This window comes from Salvelinus fontinalis, chromosome 30 (assembly GCF_029448725.1).
Source record: "Salvelinus fontinalis isolate EN_2023a chromosome 30, ASM2944872v1, whole genome shotgun sequence".
Lineage (NCBI taxonomy): Eukaryota > Metazoa > Chordata > Actinopteri > Salmoniformes > Salmonidae > Salvelinus > Salvelinus fontinalis.
In genome coordinates this window covers 42,413,205-42,439,636 of record NC_074694.1, presented here as the reverse complement: position 1 = coordinate 42,439,636, position 26,432 = coordinate 42,413,205, and the positions used below count along the sequence as shown (strand labels likewise).

At 42.0% G+C, this 26,432-nt stretch overlaps 1 protein-coding gene across 3 annotated transcripts in view; it reads right to left on the bottom strand.

Annotated features, from left to right (window-relative positions):
- Window positions 1–26,432, bottom strand: part of si:ch211-126c2.4 (uncharacterized) — a 41,831-nt gene that overhangs the window by 12,080 nt on the left and 3,319 nt on the right. For 2 of the 3 annotated variants that reach the window (XM_055890972.1, XM_055890973.1), the window contains exons 2-6: window positions 19,802–21,680; window positions 19,558–19,603; window positions 15,470–15,601; window positions 14,051–14,146; window positions 7,890–8,015 (exon numbers count right to left, since the gene is read on the bottom strand). In XM_055890972.1, the coding sequence (XP_055746947.1) occupies window positions 7,890–8,015; window positions 14,051–14,146; window positions 15,470–15,601; window positions 19,558–19,603; window positions 19,802–21,367 (1,966 nt within the window). In that variant the 5' untranslated portion in view covers window positions 21,368–21,680. The remainder of the gene's footprint in view (window positions 1–7,889; window positions 8,016–14,050; window positions 14,147–15,469; window positions 15,602–19,557; window positions 19,604–19,801; window positions 21,681–26,432) is intronic. The other variant, XM_055890974.1, reaches the window with a different exon arrangement.

The following is a 26,432-nucleotide window of genomic DNA, read 5'->3' as shown; positions in this document are numbered from 1 at the left end:
AATGTCTGAGTATAACAGAACTGATATGGCAGGCAAAAACCAGAGGAAAATCCATCCAGGATATTTTTGATGTGGGCACTTTTCTATTGAATGCCTATACAGTATGCATTTGGATAGGACCCAAATTGCAGTTCCTATGGCTTCCACTAGATGTCAGTCTTCAGTTTCAGGCATTCTGTAAAATGAGGCAGAATTAGAACATTCTTCCAGTGGACTCTAAATGAACCAGAGCTGTTTTGAGCCTTTGACCGATTGAGCGCCGTTCGTTGTTTTTCTATTGACCTTGTTTTGAGAACCCTGAGGTACGGCACGGTGTCTCCAGAAACGTTTACTTTTTGGTGTTCTATGATATATCCACTTTACAAGTATATATATATTTTTTTAAAGTCTGCCCTCTCCTCGTTTTCTTCCCTTCATCTGCACTGGATAAAAACAATATGGTGAAGGATCATAATTAGGCTGGTTTTCAACTGGTCAGTTCCTTCAGATCAGTGCTGATGAAGGAGAGGTGAAGAGACACCTATTGACAAAGAGCCTTGCATGAAAAGGTCACGCACACACACCAAAAAGTTATTTTGTTGGCTTTTAACTTCTTGAGAATACAGGGGGTGCCGTTTTCGCATTAGCATAATTTCCTCTACAGATTAAACTGCCTCTTATTCAATTATTGCTCTTACTATATGCATATAATTAATACCATTGGATAGAAAACAATCTATAGTTTCTAAAACCGTTTCAATTTTGTCTGAGTGAAACAGAAGTCATTTGACAGCACTTTCCCTGACCAAGAAGAAGAATGCAAGATGTGTATGCTCGCTTCAACGCTCTGCCTATATATGGTCACGCATCCTATGACCCGAAACACACTTCATTCGTCTTCCTCTGGGTGTCAAGAGGACGTCAGAGGAGAATTTTTTTGTTTATCTTGTACTGACGTGAAATAAGACCTATTTCTTTGGCGTGACCGACAACTTCCGGTTCTCTGAATCGCGCGATTTGGAGGTGCGATTGTCTACTGTTTTGCTGCCGTTACGGATGAAAACTATCTCCGTCTCAAAGTTTGTTTGATATATGTGACCATATCATCGTAATGTATGTTTTTTCAATATAGTTTAATCAGATTATTTGAATTTTTTCGGGAGTTTTGCCGTGTTCCGTTCTGTGAGTTTTTTTTACTTTGGCCAGTCGACCAGTACCTATGCTAAATGAAGAGGGAAAGTTGCCATTATGAATGGATTGAACGACTCATCAGGACTAAGGACACCTTGATCAACATTCTGATGAAAGATCAGCAATAGTAAGACCCAATTTACGATGTTATTTCAAATATCTGTCGTGCATGTGAACTGGTCGGGGACGCCCAGCTGGTTCTGGCTGGCGTGGCTATGCTAATTTAGCGCTACATTTTGTTTTCGCTATAAAACATTTAATAAATCTGAAATATTGTTTGGATTCACCAGATGTTGGGCTTTCAATATCTGTACGCTGTATTTTTTCTGAAATGTTTTAAGACAAGTAATTAGTTATATGACGTTGGTCTCTGTAATTGTTCTGGCTGCGTCGGCACTATTTCAGATTGCAGCTGCAATGTAGAACTGTGATTTATACCTGAAAAATGCACATTTTTCAAAAAAAAACTATGCTATACCATAAATATGTTATCAGACTGTCATCTTATGAAGTTGTTTCTTGGTTAGTGGCTATATATATTTTTATTTAGTCGAATTAGTGATAGCTACTGACGCAGGAAAAAACTGTTGGAGTAAAAAAAAATTGTCTTTTGCTAACGTGTTTAGCTAATAGATTTACATAGTGTCTTCTCTGTAAAACATAATAAAAATCTGAAATGGTGGCTTTATTCACAGGATCTGTATCTTTCATTAGGTGTCTTGGACTTGTGATTTAATGATATTTAGATGCTACTATTTAATTGTGACGCTATGCTAGCGATGCTAATCAGTGTGGGGGGGTGGGGGGTGCTCCCGGACCCGGGGTAGGTGCTCGGTAGAGGTTAAATATGTCCCCATTACCAGTAAAACAATCAAAAACGATCCCCCCCCCCACCCCACTTACTTGCTGTGCCGTTTCGTTGTTCATTTGTTCAGTCGTTTTATTCTCAACCAGGATTTCTATGGATCGCCGTTTGGGTATTTGCATGTCAAAAAAAGTCAAAATAAGCTTGTTGACCAATCAGGACCTGAATATGACTGCACGTCACATAATTTAACGCGTTCATACATTTTTCATGTAGTTATTACACAATCACTCGTATTTTGTCACAACGACTCATGATGCTGGTAAAGTTGGCTCGCGTACCTACAGTGCTGGTAAAAAAAGCTAGCTAGCTCATGGATGCAAAAAATGTTCTTCCCCAAAAACATAGCAAATCAACAACCTGTTTCAGTAGCTATAGTTAGCTAGCTAACTATATAGCTAGGTGTCGTCTAAAATAGCCCTAATACATAAGACAGTACTTATTTGATTAATGGGTGGTCGGACCCATGTGTGACGCTAGCCACAATAAGGATTAGCCACAACAGTGGACTTTGCGGTTAGCCTTCAAAATAACAGTATGTCATTGACAGTGATGCAAATGAATACAAATAGTAGAATTATGCCATAATTTAATAGATCATGCTAAACGAGATTGGAATGTTATATAAAATCAACAAAAGACAATAATTTGATAATATGTCAAATCTGTTAAATCACACAGAATGTATTAGACTTTAGAATTGCATTGGGGGCATACTTATTTCACTGTACAGCCTTACCTATGGATTGTGGATCGATTACATGGGGTATCAGTCTACTCAATGACACCCAGAGAACATTAGCATCGTAGCTCTTATTGCGGGACTCTGAAACAAACTGAATTGAGCCACATTTGTCAACCTGTGTATTGAACACTATTCCCGAGAAAAAAATGAGTATGATAACTGAGGACGTTGGGAAAAAATAGATTATGTATTGAGTAGACCTACTCCATTTCATTGATCCCCAATCCTTATGTAAAGCTGTACAGTGCAATATGAATGTCAATACACACAATAGGCTGACAGGGGAGGTGAATTCACAGTCACAGTCCCGCGATAAGAGCTACTATGTCAAAATGTGCGTAAATTCTTCACAGTTGTGTTCTGTGGGTGTCACAGTAGACTGATACCCCATTTTATTGCTTCACATTCCAACCTTGTTAAACAGTATCTAGTCTAAATGTGGCATGATTCCACCAATTCTAACGTTACGCATCACTTTGAGGTACTTTTATTTTGAAGGAAAAACGCAAATCCTATTGTGCCTAAACCTTAGTGGCTAGCTTCACAACACATAACCCGGTCAGGTCGAGCCTCACTAGTCAGATGAAGCTAGCTGGCTGCTTATAACTTTAGCTTTGGGCAACAGGGTTAAGTAGCTGGCGAGCTATTTATTTTCAAGAACTGAAGATCAATTTTAATAGGCGAACGACAATACGTACAAGGATTCCTAAATCATTGCTAAGAAAAGTGAAAATGAAAAAGTGGAAATTGTACAGCTTTGACAGTGCTACTGATAGTAGTGGTGGCGCTTGGCTTGCATGTGCAAATTCAGAACACACAACTTTCTATAATAGAACGGTGTTATTTGACGTGCATCTTTTTTGACACAAGACCTAAACGGTGTTCCATAGTATGTCGTAAAGCTAATAGCAGTGACGCAATTACTGTGTAACTCCGGTATGGCAACATCTGAACAATAGCGCACTTGGTAACGTTAGTGCGTACTGGTGCTCGACCAATCGCAAAAATCATCACCCACGACAGAACAGTTGATTGTCATGGAAAATGAATTCCATTATCGTGGCTTTAATGGATTTTGCATTTAAGAACATTTCAGTGAGACAACTCACTCTTTCAAATGACTGCTCTACTTGACTGCTCGATCCACACAGCAGACATTGTGGGCTAAGTTAGGAATGGTGTGTTGCACGTGTAACGCAAAATTTTTAAGTGGTATCATTAGGTCATGTACCTACATTATATAGGTATGCACGTCGGGGTTAAAATAGACATCGGACCAATACCGATGTTGGCATTTTTAGCAAATAATGGAGGTCATTTTGCAGGGCTCTGGCAGTGCTTCTCCTTGCACAAAGGCGGAGCTAGCGGTCCTGCTGCTGGGTTGTTGCCCTCCTACGCCTCCTCCACATCTCCTGATGTACTGACCTGTCTCCTGGTAGCGCCTCCATGCTCTGGACACTACGCTGACAGACACAGCAAACCTTGCCACAGCTCGCATTGATGTGCCATCCTGGATGAGCTGCACTGCCTGAGCCACTTGTGTTGGTTGTAGACTCCCTCTCATGCTACCACTAGAGTGAGAGCACCGCCAGCATTCAAAAGTGACCAAAACATCAGCCAGGAAGCATAGGAACTGAGAAGTTGTCTGTGGTCACCACCTGCAGAATCACTCCTGTTTTGGGGGTGTCTTGCTAATTGCCTATAATTTCCACCTTTTGTCTATTCCATTTGCACAACAGCATGTGAAATTTATTGTCAATCAGTGTTGCTTCCTAAGTGGACAGTTTGATTTCACATGAAGTGTGATTGACTTGAAGTTACATTGTGTTGTTTAAGTGTTCCCTTTATTTTTTTGAGCAGTGTATATATATATATATATATATATATATATATAATTTTTAAATAGTCTAGGGGGAGTGTAAGAATATGTTGAAGATAAATAAAAAATGCAGAGGACTAGAATTAACCTGTCTAGGATCAGCGTGGCGCTAGCGGCACACACCACCCCCCCCCCCCACTGAAAAACCAGTGCCGCGAAATTCAAAAAAAATATTTTTTTTAAATATTTAACTTTCACACATTAAAGTCCAATACAGCTAATGAAAGACACAGATCTTGTGAATCCAGTCAACATGTCCGATTTTTTAAATGTTTTACAGGGAAGACACAATACCTAAAAACACATTAGCATAATCCACCATCTTTTATTTGTCCACCAACACCAGTAGCCATCACCAATTCGGCTAAACTAAGATATTTATAGCCCCTAACCAACAAAAAAACTCATCAGATGACAGTCTGATAACATATTTATGGTATGGGATAGGTTTTGTTAGAAAAAAGTGCATATTTCAGGTAGATGGCATAGGTTACAATTGCACCCACCGTCACAAATGGAATAGAAAAACTACTTAGAGCAACGTGTTTACCTACTTACTAATCATCAAACATTTCGTAAAAATACACAGCATACACGAATCGAAAGACACAGATCCTGTGAATACAGACAATATTTCAGATTTTCTAAGTGTCTTACAGCGAAAACACAATAAATCGTTATATTAGCATAGCATATAGCACATAGCAGCCCAGCATTGATTCTAGCCAAAGTGAGCGATAAAAGTCAACATCGCCAAAAGATATTAATTTTTTCACTAACCTTCTCAGAATTCTTCCGATGACACTCCTGTAACATCATATTACACAATCCATATAGAGTTTGATCGCAAATGTTTATATTTAGCCACCAAAATCATGGTTAGACAATGTGAAATGTAGACAAGCTGGTCAGAATATGTCCTTGCGCCACTTAGACAGTGATCTACTCTTATACATAAATACTCATAAACGTGACTAAAAAATATAGGGTGGACAGGGATTGATAGACAATTTAATTCTTAATACAATTGCGGAATTACATTTTTTAATTTATCCTTACTTTTCAATACAGTTTGCGCCAAGCGAAGCTACGTCTAGCAAGATGGCGTCATAAGCGATTAACATTTCTCGACAGAAACACGATTTATCATAATAAAAATGTCCTACCTTGAGCTGTTCTTCCATCAGTATCTTGGGCAAAGGATCCTTTCTTGGGAGTAAGCGTCTTTTGGTGGAAAGCTGTCCTCTTGCCATGTGGAAATGCCAACTGCGTTCGGGATGAACTGAAAAGCGTGCCCAACTATTCACATCGTTTCAAAAATAAATGTCCCAAAATCGCACTAAACGGATATAAATTGCTATAAAACGCTTTAAATTAACTACCTTATGATGTTTTTAACTCCTATAACGAGTGAAAAGATGACCGGAGAAATATAACAGGCTAAACTAACGCTTGGAACAGGTGCGGGCCGGTGTCCTCTAGGCGCATGACGCAGCTCCAAAAGAATGACTAGCCTCAGGGTTTTTTCATTTGTAGTGCCTGTGAACGCGCAATCGACCCCATTGGAATCGTCATCACGTAAAGGCATCCAGGGGAAGACGTAAGAAGTGTCCGTATAGTCATAGCAATAACAGTGCCCTTTTAACTGACTTCAGAACAGTGGCCAACATTTCTCAAATCTGACTCCATGTCAGGGAAATTGCTGTAGAATGGGCTCTGTTCCACTTAGAGACAAAATTTCAACTCCTATAGAAACTATAGACTGTTTTCTATCCAATAATAATAATAATTTGCATATTGTACGATCAAGGATTTTGTGGGAAGCCGTTTCAAAAATTACCCAATTAGCATAAATAGTCTAAACAGCGCCCCCATCCCCAACAGGTTAACAATCAATAGAAAGTTGTTTCAGTTCAACATCTGTTAAGAATGTTCAGGACTGATATTCCTAACTCGTAGCTACGTGTGCTGTTTTCACGAGTCTGACTCATCTGTACAGCGAGTCTGGAGCAGGATACTTGTTATTTGGGCCAGTTGTACTGCAATTACTTCTAATTGGGTTATAAATTACATCCTGTTGCTTTGTTCTATGGAGAGAATCACAAAGGACAGTGGAGCATGAACATCTATCTCCCCGCATGATTTGTTGTCTTTGAATAAACCTATTAACCTCCCCCTGATTTGCTTTGGGGTCTGTTATTGAAGAATAACAGCAACTGCTTACAGTAGTGTTAATTCAGTGTACTTTATATCGCCATTTCACAAAAGTAAGACTCTTCCCACACCGCTTCAGAAGCATCTGCGTTCAGATGTGTGGTCATGCTTAGATATATTCTCCAGAGGGAATTGTTGATATGCTGTAATTGAGTACTGACCTATAATGGAATTGTTTTTAGGTCATATCATTTTGCTATTTGATTTCGCATTTTAAGACCATTTTACGTTAAAAAAAATTACAAATACTTGATTAAACATTTTATTTGCCTAACCGATTCACTACATGGATCAGATAGTTACAGCTCATGAAGTACGCTTCATCCCCCTCTCACCCGTCAGGCTTTTCACCTACCTCTTCGTTGTCATCCAAGTGACACGCTGCTGTAACAGGCAAACTGCCTTTCCACAGCGCCGTCTTTCCAGAGCGCTCGCTGAGGTTGTAACTAGCAAGTTGGTTCTCTTCTCAGTCACGTGCTGCATTCTGTTTTTATGTGAACGATTGGCTGAGCTTTGGATACAGCAAGTATTGCTATAAACGCGCATCACTCGTTCGTTTACAGCCAGTAGCGATCCAAAGTGCCCCCCCCCTCCCGCAAAAAAAACTTCTCATCAGATCTACACGAATCACGTAGGTTACTTATTTTGGATTCAAAACAGCAAATTTCACTGAAAGGTAACTAGCTTGCATCCCTGCTTAAGACCCATCCAAACAAAATAATGGATTTATTTGTGATGGTGTATATTACACAGATTTATTTAAATGTAGATGTTCCATTAAAATGTAGATGTTCCAAAGGCACGCATTGGCAGCTACTAGTACGTGCCAAGGCCCGGCGATGCTAGTGTTAAAAGCATTGGATTGGTGCAAGCATGGCTGGAAAACATTCCTACCCCATTTCACACACACAATTTGTATTTTAAATCCATGGGGGAGAGTGTACGAGTGCACACAGGAGGAGGATAGAGAACCAGAATGTTGCCATTGTTATCCGTTGAGTAGAGCACTAACTCACCAGGGATCAGTTTCTTTGCCGGTACAGTCTTCAAGTTGGTTGCAGGCTTCTTCAAGCACCTAGCACCGCGGGCTGGCTCTGGAGAGCATGCTCGAGCTTTACTGCTAGTTGAAAGATCTGGGCCATCTAAATGTATGGAAAGAGACAAGAATTTGGTTATCAAGTGTTTTTTTCTATTGCATAGACATTGCCCCAGCTGCATCGAGTTCTAGCAATAGAGAACCGTACTGTCTGGGGGTATAGACAAGTCATGGTTAGTGTTAAAAGACAGCATACATTTTTCTTGAGGCACCATGTCCCCACAGACACAAATTACAAGTCTGTAGTGCCACCTTGCGGTGACGAGAAACAAACAATACTTGTATGAACATAATACATGCAAGTGTTTTTATTTTTAAATTGTGATTAGGGCTGGCACAATTATGTACCTTATAACACAGTTATGAATGAAGGCCTTCCTAAAAATGAAGGTGTAGACCTTACCGTGAAATGTTTACTTACAAGTCCTTAACTATTTCTTGAACTGCATTGTTGGTTAAGAAAATATTTACTAAATATTTTTTTTTATCAAAAACTTAAAATAATTACATAATAACAATGAGGCTATATACAGTGGGTACCGGTACAGTGTCAATGTGCAGGGATACATGTCAAGATAATTTGTAAAATGACTATGCATACATAATGAACCGTGGGCAACAGCAATGTAAAAACAAGGGGGGGGGGGCATTCCTCTGACACCGCCTAGCATACAGTTGAAGTCGGAGGTTTACATACACTTAGGTTTGAGTCATTAAAACCCGTTTTCAACCACTCCACAAATTTCTTGTTAACAAACTATAGTTTTGGCAAGTAGGTTAGGACATCTACTTTGTGCATGACAAGTCATTTTCCCAACAATTGTTTACAGACAGATTATTTCACTATCACAATTCCAGTGGGACAAAAGTTCACATGCACTCAGTTGACTGTGCCTTTAAACAGCTTGGAAAATTCCAGATAAAGATGTCATAATTTTAGTCAATCAGAAGTTTCTAAAGACATGTCAATTAGCCTATTGAAGGTGTACCTGTGGATGTATTTCAAGGCCTACCTTGCAACCCGGTGCCTCTGCTTGACATCATGGGAAAATCAAAAGAAAAATCAGCCAAGACTTCAGGAAAAAAATAAGAAAAAAGTAGACCTTTTTTGCTGCAGGAGGGACTGGTGCACTTCACAAAATAGATGGCATCATGAGGTAGGAAAATTATGTGGATATATTGAAGCAACATCAAGACATCAGTTAAAGCTTGGTCGCAAATAGGTCTTTCAAATGTACAATGACCCCAAGCATACTTCCAAAGTTGAGGAAAAATGGCTTAAGGACAACAAAGTCAAGGTTTTGGAGTGGCCATCACAAAGCCTGACCTCAATCTTATAGAACATTTGCGGGCAGAACCGAATAAGCGCGAATGGGCCAAAATTCACCCAACTTATTGTGGGAAGCTTGTGGAAGGCTACCCAAAACGTTTGACCCAAGTTTAAATTTTTTAAGGCATATTTAAACTTCTGACACTGGACAAGAGGAATACCTATGTAAGAATGCTGTTCATCGACTACAGCACAGCATTTAACGCCATAGTACCCTCCAAACTCGTCATTAAGCTTGAGACCCTGGGTCTCGACCCCGCCCTGTGCAAATGGGTCCTGGACTTCCTGACGGGCCACTACCAGGTGGTGAGGGTAGGTAACATGATCCACCCCGCTGATCCTCAACACTGGGGCCACACAACGGTGCGTTCTCAGCACTCTCCTGTTCACACATGACTGCGTGGCCATGCACGCCTCCAACTCAATCATCACGTTTGCAGACGACACTACAGTGGTAGGCTTTAATACCAACAACGAGACGGCTTACAGGGAGGAGGTGAGGGCTCTCGGGGCGTGGTGTCAGGAAAATAACCTCACACTCAACGTCAACAGGAAACAACAGAGGGAGCACCCCCCTTTCCACATCGACGGGACAGTAGTGGAGAGGGTAGTAAGTTAGGTTCCTCGGCGTACACATCACGGACAAACTGAAATGGTCCTCCCACAAAGACAGCGTGGTGAAGTAGGCGCAGCAGCTCCTCTTCAACCTCAGGAGGCTGAAGAAATTCGGCTTGCCACCAAAAACAAACTTTTACAGATTTTTATTTCACTTTTATTTAACCAGGTAGGCAAATTGAGAACACGTTCTCATTTACAATTGCGACCTGGCCAAGATAAAGCAAAGCAGTTCGACACATACAACAACACATAGTTACACATGTAGTAAAACAAACATACAGTCAATAATACAGTGAAAAATAAGTCTATATACAATATGAGCAAGTGAGGTGAGATAAGGGAGGTGAAGGCAAACAAAATATATATATAAATAAATAAAAATATAAAAAGGCCATGGTGGCGAAGTAAATACAATATAGCAAGTAAAAAAATAACACTGGAATGGTTGGTTTGCAGTGGAAGAAGGTGCAAAGTAGAGATAGAAATAATGGGGTGCAAAGGAGCAAAAAAAATAAATACAGTAGGTAAAGAAGATGCACAATTGAGAGCATCCTGTCGGGCTGTATCACCGCCTGGTACGGCAACTGCTCCGCCCACAACCGGAAGGCTCTCCAGAGGGTAGTGAGGTCTGCACAACGCATCACCGGGGGCAAACTACCTGCCCTCCAGGACACCTACACCACCTTATGTCACAGGAAGGCCATAAAGATCAAGGAAAACAACCACCCGAGCCACTGTCTGTTCACCACGATATCATCCAGAAGGCGAGATCAGTACAGGTGCATCAAAGCAGGGACCGAGAGACTGAAAAACAGCTTCCATCTCAAGGCCATCACTGTTAAACAGCCACCACTAACATTGAGTGGCTGTTGCCAACATACTGACTCATCTCTTGCCACTTTAATAATGAAAAAAATTATGTAATAAATGTATCACTAGCCACTTTATATAATGTTTACATAACTTACGTTACTCATCTCAAATCTATATAATGTACTCTATACCACCAGCATCTTGCCTATGCCGTTTGGCCATCGCTCATTCATATATTTTTTATGTACATATTCATTCCTTGTGTGTATAAGGTAGTTGTGAAATTGTTAGCTTACTTGTTAGATATTACTGAATGGTCGGAACTAGAAGCACAAGCATTTCGCTATACTCGCATAAACATCTGCATGTGACAAATAACATTTGATTTGAATGTGATGAAAGAAAGAAAAGCTGAAATAAATCAATCACTACTATTATTCTGACAATTCACATTCTTAAAATAAAAGTGGTGATCCTATCTGACCTAAGAAAGGGAATTTCTTCTAGGATTAAATGTCAGGAATTGTGAACAACTGAGTTTAAAATGTATTTGGCTAAGGTGTATGTAAACTTCCGACTTCAACTGTATAGGTCCTGGATGTCAGGAAGCTTGGCCCCAATGATCTACTGAGCCGTACGCACTACCCTCTGTAGCGCCTTACGGTCAGATGACGAGCAGTTGCCATACCAGGCAGCGATGCAACTGGTCAGGATGCCATCGATGGTGCATAACTGCTTTATAACTGCTTTATAACTGAGGATCTTGGGACCCATGCCAAATCTTTTCAGTCTGAGGTGGAAAAGGTGTTGTCCTGCCCTCTTCACAACGGTCTTGGTGTGTTTGGAACATAATAGTTTGTTGGTGATGTGGACACCAAAGAACTTGAAACTCTCGTCCAGCTCCACTTCTGCCCTGTCGATGTTAATGTGGGCCTGTTCGGTCCCTCCTTTTCCTATCGTCCACGATCAGCTCCTTTGTCTTGCTCACATTGAGGGAGAGGTTGTTGACCTGGTACCACACCGCCAGGTCACTGACCTCCTCCCTATAGGCTCTCATATCATTATTGGTGATCAGGCCCACTTGTGTAGTCAGCAAACTTAATGGTGTTGGAGTTGTGCTTGGCCACACAGTTGTGGGTGAACAGGGAGTACAGGAAGGGAATAAGCATGCACCCCTGAGAGGTCCCAGTGTTGAGGATCAGCGTGGCAGATGTGTTGCCTACCCTTACCACCAGGGGCGGCCCGTCAGGAAGTCCAGGATCCAGTTGCAGAGGGAGGTTTTTAGTCCCAGGGTACTTAGCCTAGTGGGTACTATGGTGTTGAATACTGAGCTGTAGTCAATGAACAGCATTCTCACATTGGTGTTCCTTTTGTCCAGGTGGGGAAGGGCAGTGTGTAGAGTGATTGAGATTGCATCATCTGCGAATCTGTTGGGGTGGTATGCGAATTGGAGTGGATCTAGGGTTTCCGGCATGATGGTGTTGATGTGAGCCAAAGATAGCCTTTCAAAGTACTTCATGGCTACCGATGTGAGTTCTACAGGGCAGTAATCATTTTAGGCAGTTTATCTTTGCATTCTTGGGCACAGGGACTATGGTGGTCTGCCTGAAACATGTTGGTATTACAGACTCGGTCAGGGAGAGGTTGAAAATATCAGTGAAGACACTTGCCAGTTGGTCCGCGCATGTTTGGAATGCACGTCCTGGTAATTCGTCTGGCCCGCGGCTTTGTGAATGTTGACCTGTTTAAAAAGGTCTTGCTCACATCAGCTACGGAGAGGATGATCAGTCTTCCGGAACAGCTGGTGCTCTCATACATGCTTGTGTTGCTTGCCTCGAAGCGAACATAAAAGGCATTTAGCTCGTCTGGTAGGCTCACGTCACTTGGCAGCTCGGCTTCCCTTTGTAGTCCGTAATAGTTTAAGCCCTGCCACATCCGACGAGCAGTCGGATTTAATCTTTGTCCTGAAATTGACTCTTTGCCTGTTTGATGTTACGTCTGAGGGCATAGCGGGATATCTTAAGCGTATGGATTAGTGTCTCGGTCATTGAAAGCGGCAGTTCTAACCTTTAGCTTGGTACAGATATTGCCTGTAATCCATGGCTTCTGGTTGGGATATCTACGTACGGTTACTGTGGGTACAGCTTAGCTGTCGATGCACTTATTGATGAAGACGGTGACTGAGGTGGTGTAAACCGCAATGCCATAGGAAGAATCCCAGAACATATTCCAGTGTGTGCTAGCAAAACAGTCCTGTAGCGTAGCATCCATGTCATCTGATCAATTCCGTATTGAGCGAGTCACTGGTACTTCCTGCTTTAGTTCTTGCTTCTAAGGAAGAATCAGGAGGACGGAATTATGGTCAGATTTGCCAAAATGAGGGCGAGCTTTGAATGAGTCTGTGTGGAGTAAAGGTGGTCTAAGTTCTCTCTATCTGGTTACACATGTGGCTTGCTGGTAGAAATGAGGTAAAACGAATTTAAGGTTGCCTGTATCTACAGCTTACTAATGAGGTATTCTACCTCAGGAAAGCAATACCTCAAGACTACTTTAATATTAGACATCGCGCACAAGCAGTTATTGACAAATAGAGACACCCACACTCATCTTCACAGACGTAGCTGCTCTGTCCTGCCGATGCACGGAGGCCAGACACCTTTATATTATCTGTGTCGTCGTTTAGGCACGTTTCGATATAACATAAGACATTACCGTTTTTTTACTTTTAACAATGTGAAGAAAATTTGTTGCTCCTTGCTAAAACAAGCAAAAAAGTATTCAGTTGCCTCAGCAACTCTCCCCACAATGCAGCACACAGAAATAGAATGAATTGGAACCTCTAACGGTGGCAATTTGACTTGTAAACTCATGGGTACAATGGCTATCTGGTATTGTGCTGCAATAATTTCAATGGTAATGTAGAATGTTCATTCAAATGATGTTACCTGATGTGAGGCTCATGGAATGTCTATTTTGTAATGTCAGTTGAATCAACAAATCACAGCACATATTACTTCTTGCTTTGCTCCTATGGGTACAATTGCAATGGAAGCTACTCCACCCATTATGCCATAATCAACTTTAAATGGGGATGCCCGTTCTCTTTATTCTATTACAATGGCAGCACATGCAGTCAGGAGCAGAGAAAAGATGCATATAAAAACTTGTTTGTTTGCTATATGAATGGTTATTACGGTGATCACGGTTATTAGGCTGGCCAATCACCATCATTTAAAATTCCATGACCTGCACTGTTATTCCTTAATGAACATCCACACTACATCAACAATGCAAGTCCATCTAGCTCACAGAATAATTACCTATTTTTTTCCTCTTTGCTACAGGAAAAGCATCACTGCTGGTTGGCAAGTGCTTCTGGCCTTGGTTGGGTGCTTGTAGACTCCTTCCATTTAAACCTGTGATGAAATGGAACATTTGTTATACAAATTAGGGAAAATAATGGCCAAAAACAAAGGATTTCATTCTTCTATTTTCAAATGTTTGACAAAAACAACCTTGTCGGGGATTTGTCTGATAAGGAAACATGGACAACAAATAACTGGGTTAACACTTACAGGTGGAATATTCACAAGTAATTAATGTACTGTTTTGGTTATACAGTTCAGACATGCATGACAGAAAAACACAGTACCATTACATTAACAGATCATATGGCAACTTACAGCACGTTCATAAATTATTCAGACCCCGTGACTTTTTCCATAGCCTTATTCTAAAATGTATTAAATCTCCCCCCCCCTCGATCTACACACAATACCCCATAATGACAAAGCAAAAACAGGTTGACATTTTTGCAAATTTATTTACGCTCAAGGTCCTAAACGACGTCGATAAGAGACAATACTGTGCTGCTGTATTCATCGACCTGGCCAAGGCTTTCGACTCTGTCAATCACCACATTCTTATTGGCAGACTCGACAGCCTTGGTTTCTCAAATGATTGCCTCGCCTGGTTTACCAACTACTTCTCTAATAGAGTCATTCGCACTCACTGTATATAGACTTTTAGTTTTCTTTGTTCTACTGTATTATTCACTGTACGTTTTGTTTATTCCATGTGTAACTCTGTTGTTGTATGTGTCGAATTGCTTTGCTTTATCTTGGCCAGGTCGCAGTTGCAAATGAGAACTTGTTCTCAACTAGCCTACCTGGTTAAATAAAGGTGAAAACAAAAAGTGGTGCCTTTTGGAAAACTCCAAGCGGGCTGTCATGTGCCTTTTAATAAAGAGTGGCTTCTGTCTGGCCACTCTACCATATAGGCCTGATTGGTGGAGTGCTGCAGGGTCAACTGTGGGACCTTCTATAGACAGGTGTGTTTCTTTCCAAATCATGTCCAATCAATTGAATTTACCACAGGTGGACTCCAATCAAGTTGCAGAAACATCTCAAGGATGATCAATGGAAACGGGATGCACCTGAGCTCAATTTGGAGCCTCATAGCAAAGGGTCAGAATACTTATGTAAATAAGGTATCTGCTTATTCTTTATAAATTTGGAAAATTTGATAAACTTGTTTTCGCGTTGTCATTATCTATTGTGTTGTGTGTATATTGAGGGGGAAATTATTCAATTTTAAAACACAACAAAATCTGGAAAAAGTCAAGGGGTCTGAATATTTTCCAAATGCACTGTACATGAAGCTGTGGGATGAAGCTTGTAAGATTCTCATACTGGGCAGTTAGGTTTAATTCCAACACTCTCATACAATGCTGTTCATACCTGAAGAGAGGCTGGGTTTTTCAGTGGAGTGGGTTGCCATAGCTCTTACTGCAGGATGCCTGAGGCTAGCTACGGATCTCTGAGTGCCATAGGATTGAGGTTTCCTCAGGCCAGTGCTCGTCAGCTTGGATTCTATAAATTCAACAATAAACTAGAGGTGATGACTGAGGGAATCAAAACAAAAAAATTGTCACATGCTTTGTAAACAGGTGTAGACAAACAGTGAAATGCTTTTATTACTGGCCCTTCCTAAGAATGCAGAGAAAGAAAATAGAACAATAATAGAAAAGTTAAACATGTAATAATAAATACACAATGAGTAACAATAACTTGGCAGTGCTTTCAGAAAGTATTCAGACCCCTTCCCTTATTTCACATTTTGTTACGTTACAGCCTTATAAAAAAAATACCTTATTTACAACAGGTGAACTCCAATCAGGTTGTAGAAACATCTCATAGAGGAGTGTCATAACAATGGCGCCGGAGAAGGCTGACGTTTTACGTGTCCCCAACCGATTGTGTTTTTTGTTACTTATTTTGTATTTAATGTTGAATGTCTAATGTCTTATGACCGAAAATAACTTCGGGACATAAGGACTGCGATTACTCACCATGGAGTGACAGAATCCTTTTTTTACTTTAACGAGTCCGACGAGCCCAACGCGAATGATATACCGCTTTCTCGGGAACAGGCCCAGATCCCCGTGATTTGCGTGAAGAGGCGGCGGAGAAAAATGGTCCCGAGAGCAGGCTGCTTTCCGAGAATTTGTATGCGATCGAATAAACCCCCCACTTCCTTCCATTCTGCTAGCAAACGTGCAATCTTTGGAGAATAAAATCTATGACCTACACGGAAGATTAAAATAACGGGACATTCAAAACTGTAATATCTTATGCTTCACGGAGTCGTGGCTGAACGACGACACAATCAACATACAGCTGGTGGTTTATATGCTGTACCGGCAGGATAGAACAGCGGCGTCTGGTAAGACAAGGGGCGGCAGACTATGTATATTTGTGTAAATAACAGCTGGTGCACGATATCTAAGGAAGTCTCAAGCTATTGCTCGCTTAATGTAGAGTATCTCATGATAAGCGGTAGACCACACTATCTACCTAGAGAGTTCATGTGTATTTTTCAGAGCTGTCTACATACCACCACAGAATGAGGCTGGCACTAAGACAGCATTGAACAAGCTGTATTCCACCATAAGAAAACACTAACCCAGAGGCAGAACTCCAAGTAGCCAGGGACTTAAAAATGTGCAACCAGAGGGGGATTTTTATTTTATTTTATAAAAGAAAAAAAAAACTCTAGACCACCTTTACTCCACAAACAGAGATGAGTACAAAGCTCTCCCTCGCCCTCCATTTGGCAAATCTGACCATAATTCTAACCTCCTGATTCCTGCTTACAAGCAAAAATTAAAGCAGGAAGCACATGTGACTCGGTCAATAGAAAAGTAGTTAGATGAAGCAGATGCTAAGCAACAGGACTGTTTTGCTAGCACAGACTGGAATATGTTCCAGGATTCTTCCTATGGCATTGAGGAGTACACCATGTCAGTCATTGGCTTCAATAAGTGCATCGATGACGTCCCCCCCCCCCCCACAGTGACTGTACATACATACCCCGCCCAGAAGACATGAATTACAGGCAACATCCGCACTGAGCTAAAGGCTAGAGCTGCCGCTTTCAATGAGAGGGACTTTTACCCGGAAGCTTATAAGAAACACGCTACGCTCTCTGACGGACCATAAAACATGCAAAGCGTCAATACAGGACTAAGATCGAATCGTACTACACCGGTTCCGAGCTTACCAGACAAGCTAAACTACTGCTACGCTCGCATCGAGGAAAATAACACTGAAACATGCATGAGAGCACCAGCTATTCCGGAAGACTGTGTGATCACGTTCTCCGCAGCCGATGTAAGACCTTTAGACAGGTCAATATTCACAAGGCCGCAGGGCCAGACGGCCATGCGCTGACCAACTATAGCAAGTGTCTTCACTGACATATTCAACCGCTCCCTGTCTGAGTCTGTAATACCAACGTGTTTTAAGCAGACCACCATAGTGCCTGTGCCCAAGAACACCAAGGAACCTGCCTAAATGACTACAGACGTGAGTGCTACAAGTCGGTAGACATGAAGTGCTTTGAAAGGTTGGTCATGGCTCACATCAACAGCATTATTCAGGAAATCCTAGACCCACTCCAATTTGCATACCGCCCCAAAAGATCCACAGACAATGCACTCTATTGCACTCCACACTGCCCTTTCCCACCTGGACAAAAGGAACACCTATGTGAGAATACTATTCATTGACTACAGCTCAGCATTCAACACCATAGTGCCCTCAAAGCTCATCAACAAGCTAAGGACCCTGGGATTAAACACCTCCCTCTGCAACTGGATCCTGGACTTCCTGACGGGCCTCCCCCAGGTGGTAAGGGTAGGTAACAACACATCCGCCACGCTGATCCACAACACAAGGGGCCCTCAGGGGTGTGTGTTCAGTCAGTCCCCTCCTGTACTACCTGTTCACTTATGACTGCATGGCCAGGCACGACTCCAACACCATCATTAAGTTTGCCGATGACAACAGTGGTAGGCCTGATCGCCGACAACGACACAGCCTACAGGGAGAAGGTCAGAGACCTGGCCGTGTGGTGCCAGGACAACAACCTCTCCCTCAATGTGATCAAGACAAAGGAGATGATTGTGGACTGCAGGAAAAGGAGGACCGAGCACATCCCCATTCTCATCGATAGGGCTGTAGTGGAGCAGGTTGAGAGCTTCAAGTTCCTTGGTGTCCACATCACCAACAAACTAACATGGTCCATGCACACCAAGACGTGAAGGGGGCACAACAAAACCTATTCCCCCTCGTGAGACTGACAAGATTTTGCCTGGGTCTTCAGATCCTCAAAAGGTTCTACAGCTGCACTATAGAGGGTAGTGCGAACGGCCCAGTACATAACTGGGGCCAAAATCCAGGACCTCTATACCAGGCAGTGTCAGAGGAAGACGTAAAAATTTTCAAAAATTCCAGCCACCCTAGTCATGGACTGTTCTCTCTGCTTACCGGAGCGCTAAGTCTAGGTCCAAGAGGCTTCTAAACAGCTTCTACCCCCAAGCCATAAGACTCCTGAACATCTAATCAAATGGATACCCAGACTATTTGCAATGCGCTCCCCTTCCCCACCGCTACGCTGTTGTTATCATCTATGCATAGTCACATTAATAACTCTACCTACATGTACATATTAACCAGTGCCCCCGCACATTGACTATGTTCCGGTAGACCCCTGTATATAGTCTCGCTATTGTAATTTTACTGCTGCTCTTAAATTACTTGTTACTGTTCTTATCCATATTAAACATTTAACTGCATTGTTGGTTAGGTGCTCATAAGTAAGCATTTCACAGTAAGGTCTACTACACCTGTTGTATTCGGTGCATGTGACTCAAAATATGATTTGATGATCAATGGAAACAGGATGCATCCGAGCTCAATTTCAAGTCTCATAGCAAAGGGTCTGAATACTTAGGAAAATAAGGTGTTTTTTTGTTTTGCAATAAATGTGCAAAAATGTCTAAACCTGTGTTCACTTTGTCATTATGAGATAGTGTGTTGATTGATGACTTTAAAATTGAAGCCATTTTAGATTAAGGCTGTAACAAAATGTGGAAAAAGTCCAGGGGTCTGAATACTTTCCGAATGCACTGTGTGTGTAAAGACGTCAATCTTAAATTGTATCTCTTGATTCTTCGCCGCTGCCGCCTCCTCCTTCCCTAGAACCTTTCTATCAAATGTGTTTGAGAAAGAGGATGTAAGGAATCAGGGAAGTATGACTGAGATTCCCTTTAGGCTGTCTCAGTACTCTAAAATGCCTTCTTCTACTCATATCCTTTCCTTCATGAACACAGAGGTGAAAGGAAAAGATAAGTTTCCACTATATTGCTTTCACCTGCCATGTTCTGCCAAATCAGTAAATCAGCAGAGGATAGGATACGAGGAAAGGTTTAAACTTTGAGACAGCGCCATACATACCCAAAAGATTCAAAGGAACAGCTGCTCACCTGCAATTGTGCTACGCCTACTACTGGAAGTACTTTCTGTCGAGGCCTAGAAGAGAAATTGAGGAAAAGAACTGACTGGATAGCCTTGTACAATCTGTTGATTCAATCTTACTAAATACAGTGGATGGATTGGTAGAGGATAATATCAAACTCATAAATATAGCCTTCATATTAAAATGTTGATAATTTTTAAAATAAATATATCCTTTTCAGATGCAACCACTTAGCATTCCCCATAGCCTACCTGCTGAGAAACAGTGACCGCAGCATGTCCCAAGGCATCTGCTCGTGTTTTGCATCTTGTGCTGGGTATGGCAGAGGAGGATGGCTCCAAGGGGGCTGAAGCCACGGGGGCTGTCTTGGTCTTTGGTGGGCAAGTCAGTGATGGAAGCTGGGACACAGATCTCAGTGGGGGTAGCAGTGATTTGGGATTGGAGGTGACACTCCGGGGCTGAAGGAACGTCTTCCTATAAGTGGCGAGTTTAGAGACAGCAGGTGGTTTGGCTGGTTTTGGCAGGAAGCCCGAAGATAACCTTTTCCACACATCTGAGGGTCTCTCCGGTTTCCTTAAAGCCTTAGATGTAACCATGGGCGTGGATGTGAGCAGAAAGTTGGGACCCAACTCCAGGGTATCATCCAAGGTGAAGGGGTCACCATCTCTCCCGGACGGGCCTTGTTGGGACTGTACCGTATGGTCACGGACATTGACTTCAGAACCTTTTGTTGGTTCGTGGTCAGTTTGAAAAGAGGGGCGTGCATTGCCAACAATGGTCACTGGCTCAGTGGTTGCATTTAAATGAGGGTTAGTTTGAAAAGTATTGTTTAGAAGTTGTTTGGTACCATCATAAGTCTCTTGCTCAGTGGTTGTATTGAACTTCATAGGAGGGCAAGCTTCAAAGGTGTCTTTCATCGGCCTACTAATCTCCACAGCCTCCAGCGCAGTAGTCGTGACATTGGGCTCATTGGTCTCAGTTTTGGGCTCCAGTGTTGGTTCAACCATAAGCTCAAAGGTGCCATTGTTCACACTCTTGTCATCACACAAGGAACCAGATGTTGACGAGGACAATGGCACCGTACAGGACGCAGACATCTCACTATCAGGGCAAATTATGTGTGTGACATTAGCATTTGAGAGACAGAAAGAGGCAACACTTGATTTTCGGACCACAGCAGACACAGCAACATTGGTGGTCAGGTTCTGTACCTTATGTTCTAAGGAATGCAGACTTTCTTTGCTGCCCTCGAATGCAGATATGTCATGTGTGCCCTCCAGGGAAGCTCTGGAACAGCTATTGATTGATATAGTCTCCCTGAGAGCTGTTGGTGTAGGACTTCCCTGCAAACTGAGACAAAAAGATTTGCAAAGGGGCTCTAATTTATTTGCATCCTCTGGTTTAGTGAAACTCTCTTTCATAGAAATGCAAGTCTCCGGAGGTGTGTGTGACAAATCCATTGTAGAGCTGCCAATGGTGGGCTCCACCATAGGCAAAAAGCAGGAGTCTATAGTGTCCTCAAATAAACTTTCTCCAGTGCAGTTCGGTAAAGTTTCATCTTGAATCCTGAAGATCTTTGAGGCATGCATGGGACTCAAAATTGGGGAACGGGACTTCTGCCCGTTGAATCCATGATGGATGGGTTGTAAAATAGGGGTGAGCATGGTTCTTTGGTTAGAGGACCACCGCTTGGCTCTGGGCTCCCCACTGATACCACTGTGCTGTGATGGTGTAGATGAATGACAGCTGTCTTTAAGAGGTGAAGTTTCTCCACTTATAACACTAGAGTCTGGCAGAGTCTCCATATGGAGTGACATTCAGGAGACGTCTGTATTTGGCCCGGTGCACTCAAGGTGGATAGTTGGACAATTCAGTTGAGCTGTCTGACTGGTTATCTCTGGGCTGCTTTCAGACTAAATGGGATCTTCCTTGCAAATTGGTTGCTTAACTTAGCATCAATAGGCCTGACATCGGTGGAATGGGACTAATTGACACTGCTGGTGTCTCTTGGGTACTTCTTTGCTCCACAGAGCCAGGTGGCAGATTCTGTACTTTATGCTTTAAAGCAGAAACATGTTCGTGACCCCAGAGATCATTGGCAGTGAGGTTCAGATTGTCCTTTCCAGTTGCCTGTAGGGTAGAAATAGAAATTCCCATAATCAAATCAATGTACAAACAAAATTAGATACGCCCAACAGGCAAAGGCTGCTGCTATGACTAGGTTAAATAACTGAATATTTTAGTAGTTAACTTCTTGCGACTACAGGGGGTGCTGTTTTCTCATTAGCATAATTGCATTACAGATTAAACGGCTTCCTACTAAATTCTTGCTCGTACAATATGCATATTATTACTATTATTGGATAGAAAACACTCTCTAGTTTCTATAGGCGTTGGAATTTTGTCTCTGAGTGGAACAGAACTCATTCTACAGCAATTTCCCTGACATGGAGTCAGATTTCACACATTTTGGCCCCTGATCTGGAGTCAGTTTAAAGGCCACTGTGAACGCTATCAGGATACGGACACTGCTTACGTCTTCCCCTGGATGCCTTTACGTGATGACGCTTTGAATGGTATCGATTGCGCAATCACAGCCACTATAAATGAAAAAAACCTGTGGGTAGGAACTCTTTTCCAGATGCGCCGGACGCGCGGTGGACACCAACCTGCTCTTTTTCCAAGCATTAGTGTAGCCAGTAATATTTCTCAGGTCATGTTTTTACTCGTTATAGGAGTTAAAAACATCATAAGGTAGTTAATTTAAAGCGTTTTATAGCAATTTATATCCGTTTAGTGCGCATTTTGGGACATTTATTTCTGAGACACTTTGAAGCGCCGGGCAGGTTTCCAGTTCATGCCGAACGCAGTTGGCATTTCCACATGGCAAGAGGACAGCTTTCGACCAAAAGACGATTAGACCCAAGAAAGGATTCTTTGCCCAAGATTCTGATGGAAGAACAGCTCAAAGTAGGAACAATTTATTATGATAAATCGTGTTTGTCGAAAAATTTTAATCGCTTATGACGCCATCTTGTTAGACGTAGCTTCGCTTGGTGCAAACTGTATTGAAAAGTAAGGATAATTCAAAAAATGTAAATCAGCGATTGTATTAAGAATTAAATTGTCTATCAATCGCTGTCCACCCTATATTTTTTTGTCACGTTTATGAGTATTTATGTATACGACTAGATCACTGTCTAATATGGCGCACGACATTGTCTGACCAGCTGGGCAACTTTTGTCATTGTCTAACCATGATTTTGGTGGCTAAATATGCACATTTTCAAACAAACTGTATATGTATGTTCTAATATGATGTTACAGGAGTGTCATCGGAAGAATTCTGAGAAGGTTAGTAAATTTTTTTATATATTTTGGCGATGTTTACGTTACCGCTCTCTTTGGCTAGAATCAATGCTGGGGTAATGTTTGCACATGTGCTATGCTAATATAACAATTTATTGTGTTTGCTGTAAGACACTTAGAAAATCTGAAATACTGTCTGTATTCACAGGATCTGTGTCTTTCGATTAGTGTATGCTGTGTATTTTTACGAAATGTTTGATGATTAGTAATTAGGTAAACACGTTGCTCTATGTATTTATTCTAGTCCATTTGTGACAGTGGGTGCAATTGTAAACTATGATATCTACCTGAAATATGCACATTTTTCTAACAAAACCTATCCTATACCATAAATATGTTATCAGACTGTCATCTGATGAGGTTTTTTCTTGGTTAGTGGCTATCAATATCTTAGTTTAGCCGAATTGGTGATAGCACCTGATGGAGTAAGAAACTGATGGAGTTAGAAAAGTGGTGTCTTTTGCTAACGTGGTTAGCTAATAGATTTACATATTTTGTCTTCCCTGTAAAACATTTTAAAAATCTGAAATGGTGGCTTTATTCACAAGATCTGTATCTTTCATTAGGTGTCTTGGACTTGTGATTTAATGATATTTAGATGCTACTATTTAATTGTGACGCTATGCTAGCGATGCTACTCAGTGTGGGGGGGGGGGTGGGGGGTGCTCCCGGACCCGGGGTAGATACTCGTGAAAGGTTAAACCATAATAGGATAGACCCAATATGGAACAAATGGGAGGAAAAGGGGCTAAATGTAGAGTTCATATGGATAACATTCAAGTTAATATTTTTTCAATCTTCATAGATTAAATATATTTTTTAAATCTAAATAATAATCACATTACAGATCAAGCTGTAAAGCTTTACATCACACCAATGTTTGCATTGTAGCACCTACAGTTGAAACATTAAGGCGTCTTAAAGGGGACTGGAAACACTAAGTAATCCTAACTAAAGAGATGTATTTAATCCACTAATGTTAAACATGTGCATTTAACATAGAAACATCTCTATTTTTCAGATTTTGATCTTGAACAATGTTTATTAACGATATGGGTTGCGCAATCTTGGCAGGATTTACCAAATGTTTTGGCGGGGAGACAAAGTGAATGCTGCCACAGGGAGGCACCTCGCCTCCACCAGACCTGAAAGGTTTCTCACAACTTTGACAGCTCTGCCATTGAGATAACAATATTAAGGTAAGAAACTGTATACAATTCATTTTTATATTGGTAATTATAATATACTGACCAAAAATAAAACATGTAAAGTGTTGGTCCTATGTCAAAAATAATTTCTCAAATTTTGTGCACAAATTGTTTTTACAACACTGAGCATTTCTCATTTGCCAAGAATCCAGCCACCTGACAGGTGTGGCACAGGAATAAGCTGATTAAACAGCATGATCATTAGACAGGTGCACCAGATGTCTCAAGTTGAGGGAGTGTGCAATTGGCATGTTGATTGTGCAATTGGCATGTTGATGTCCGCCAGAGCGGTTGCCAGAAAATGTAATGTTAATTTCTCTACAATGAACCACATCCAAATTTGTTTTAGAGAATTTGGCAGTGCATCCAACCAGCCTCACCAACCGCAGACCATGTGTACTCACACCAGCCCGGGGCATCCGCATCCGGCTTCTTCATCTGTCGGATGGTTTGAGAACAACCACCCGGACAGCTGATGAAACTGTACACAATTCCTGGAATCTGAAAATTTCCCAGATCTTTCATGGCCTGCATACGCACTAGACATGTCACCCATTGAGCATGTTTCGGATGCTCTGGCTCAACATGTACGACAGCGTGTGCCAGTTCCCGCAAATATCAAGCTACTTCCCACAGCAATTGAAGAGTGGGATAGAATACCACAGGCCACAATCAACAGCATGATCAAGTCTATGCAAAGGAGATGTGTCAAGCTGAATGAGGCAAAAGGCCAGATACGGACTGGTTTTCTGATCCCAATTCCTTCCTTTTTTGTTTAAGTATCTGTGACTAATAGATGCTTATCTGCATTCCTAATCATGTGAAATCCATATTTGAGCCACCTTTCCATAAACAAGTCTGTCACCGTTGTCACTTGCTATAGACCACCTTCAGCCCCCAGCTGTGTGTGAATGTGAATTGATTGATTGCCTCCCCCCCATCTATCTTCAGAGCTCGTGCTGTTAGGTGACCTAAACTGAGACATGCCCCGGAAATCCTACAATCTAAGCTTGATGCTCTCAATGTCACACAAATTATCAAAGAACCTACGAGGTACGACCCCAAATCCGTAAACACAGGCACCCTCATAGATATCATCCTAACCAACCTGCCCTCCAAATACACCTCTGCTGTCTTCAACCAGGATCTCAGCGATCACTGCCTCAATTGCCTGCGTCCGTAATGGGTCTGCGATCAAACAACCACCCCTCATCTCTGTCAAACTCTACCCAAAACACTTCAGCAAGCAGGCCTTTCTAACCGACCTGGCCCAGATATCCTGGAAGGATATTGACCTCAATCCGTCAGTAGAGGATGCCTGGTTATTCTTTAAAAGTGCTTTCCTCACCATCTTAAATAAGCACGCCCCATTCAAAAAATGTAGAACCAGGAACAGATATAGCTCTTGGTTCACTCCAGACTTGACCAGCACAAAAACATCCTGTGGCATACTGCATTAGCATCAAATAGACCCCACGATATGCCACTTTTCAGGGAAGTTAGGAACCAATATACACAGGCAGTTAGGAAAGCAAAGGCTACATTTTTCAAACAGAAATTTGCATCCTGTAGCAGTAACTCCAAAAAGTTCTGGGGCGCTGTAAAGTCCATGGAGAATTAGAGCACCTCCTCCCAGCTGCTCCCTGCACTGTCACCACCGATAATTGAGATTTTCAATAAGCATTTCTCTACGGCTGGCCATGCTTTCCACCTGGCTACCCCGGTCAACAGCCCTGCATCCCCCCACAGCAACTTGCCCAAGCCTCCCCATTTCTCCTTCACCCAAATCCAGATAGCTGATGTTCTGAAAGAGCGGCAAAATCTGGACCCCTACTAAATGAGCCGGGCTAGACAATCTGGACCCTCTCTTTCGAAAATGATCCACAACAATTGTTGCAATCCCCATTAGTAGCCTGTTTAACCTCATATCGTCTGAGATCCCCAAAGACTGGAAAGCTGCCCCGGTCATCCCCCTTCTTCAAAGGGGGACACACTCTAGACCCAAACTGCTACAGGCCTATAGCCATCCTACCCTGCCTTTCTAAGGTCTTCGAAAGCCAAGTTAACAAACAGATCACCGACCATTTCAAATTTCACTGTACCTTCTCCGCTATGCAATCTGGTTTCCGAGCTGGTCATGGGTGCACCTCAGCCACGCTCAAGGTCCTAAACGATATCATATCCTCCATCAACCTGGCCAAGGCTTTTGACTCTCAATCACCACGTTCTTATCGGCAGACTAAACAGCCTTGGTTTCTCAAATGACTGACTCGTCTGGTACACCAAATACTTCTCTGATAGAGTT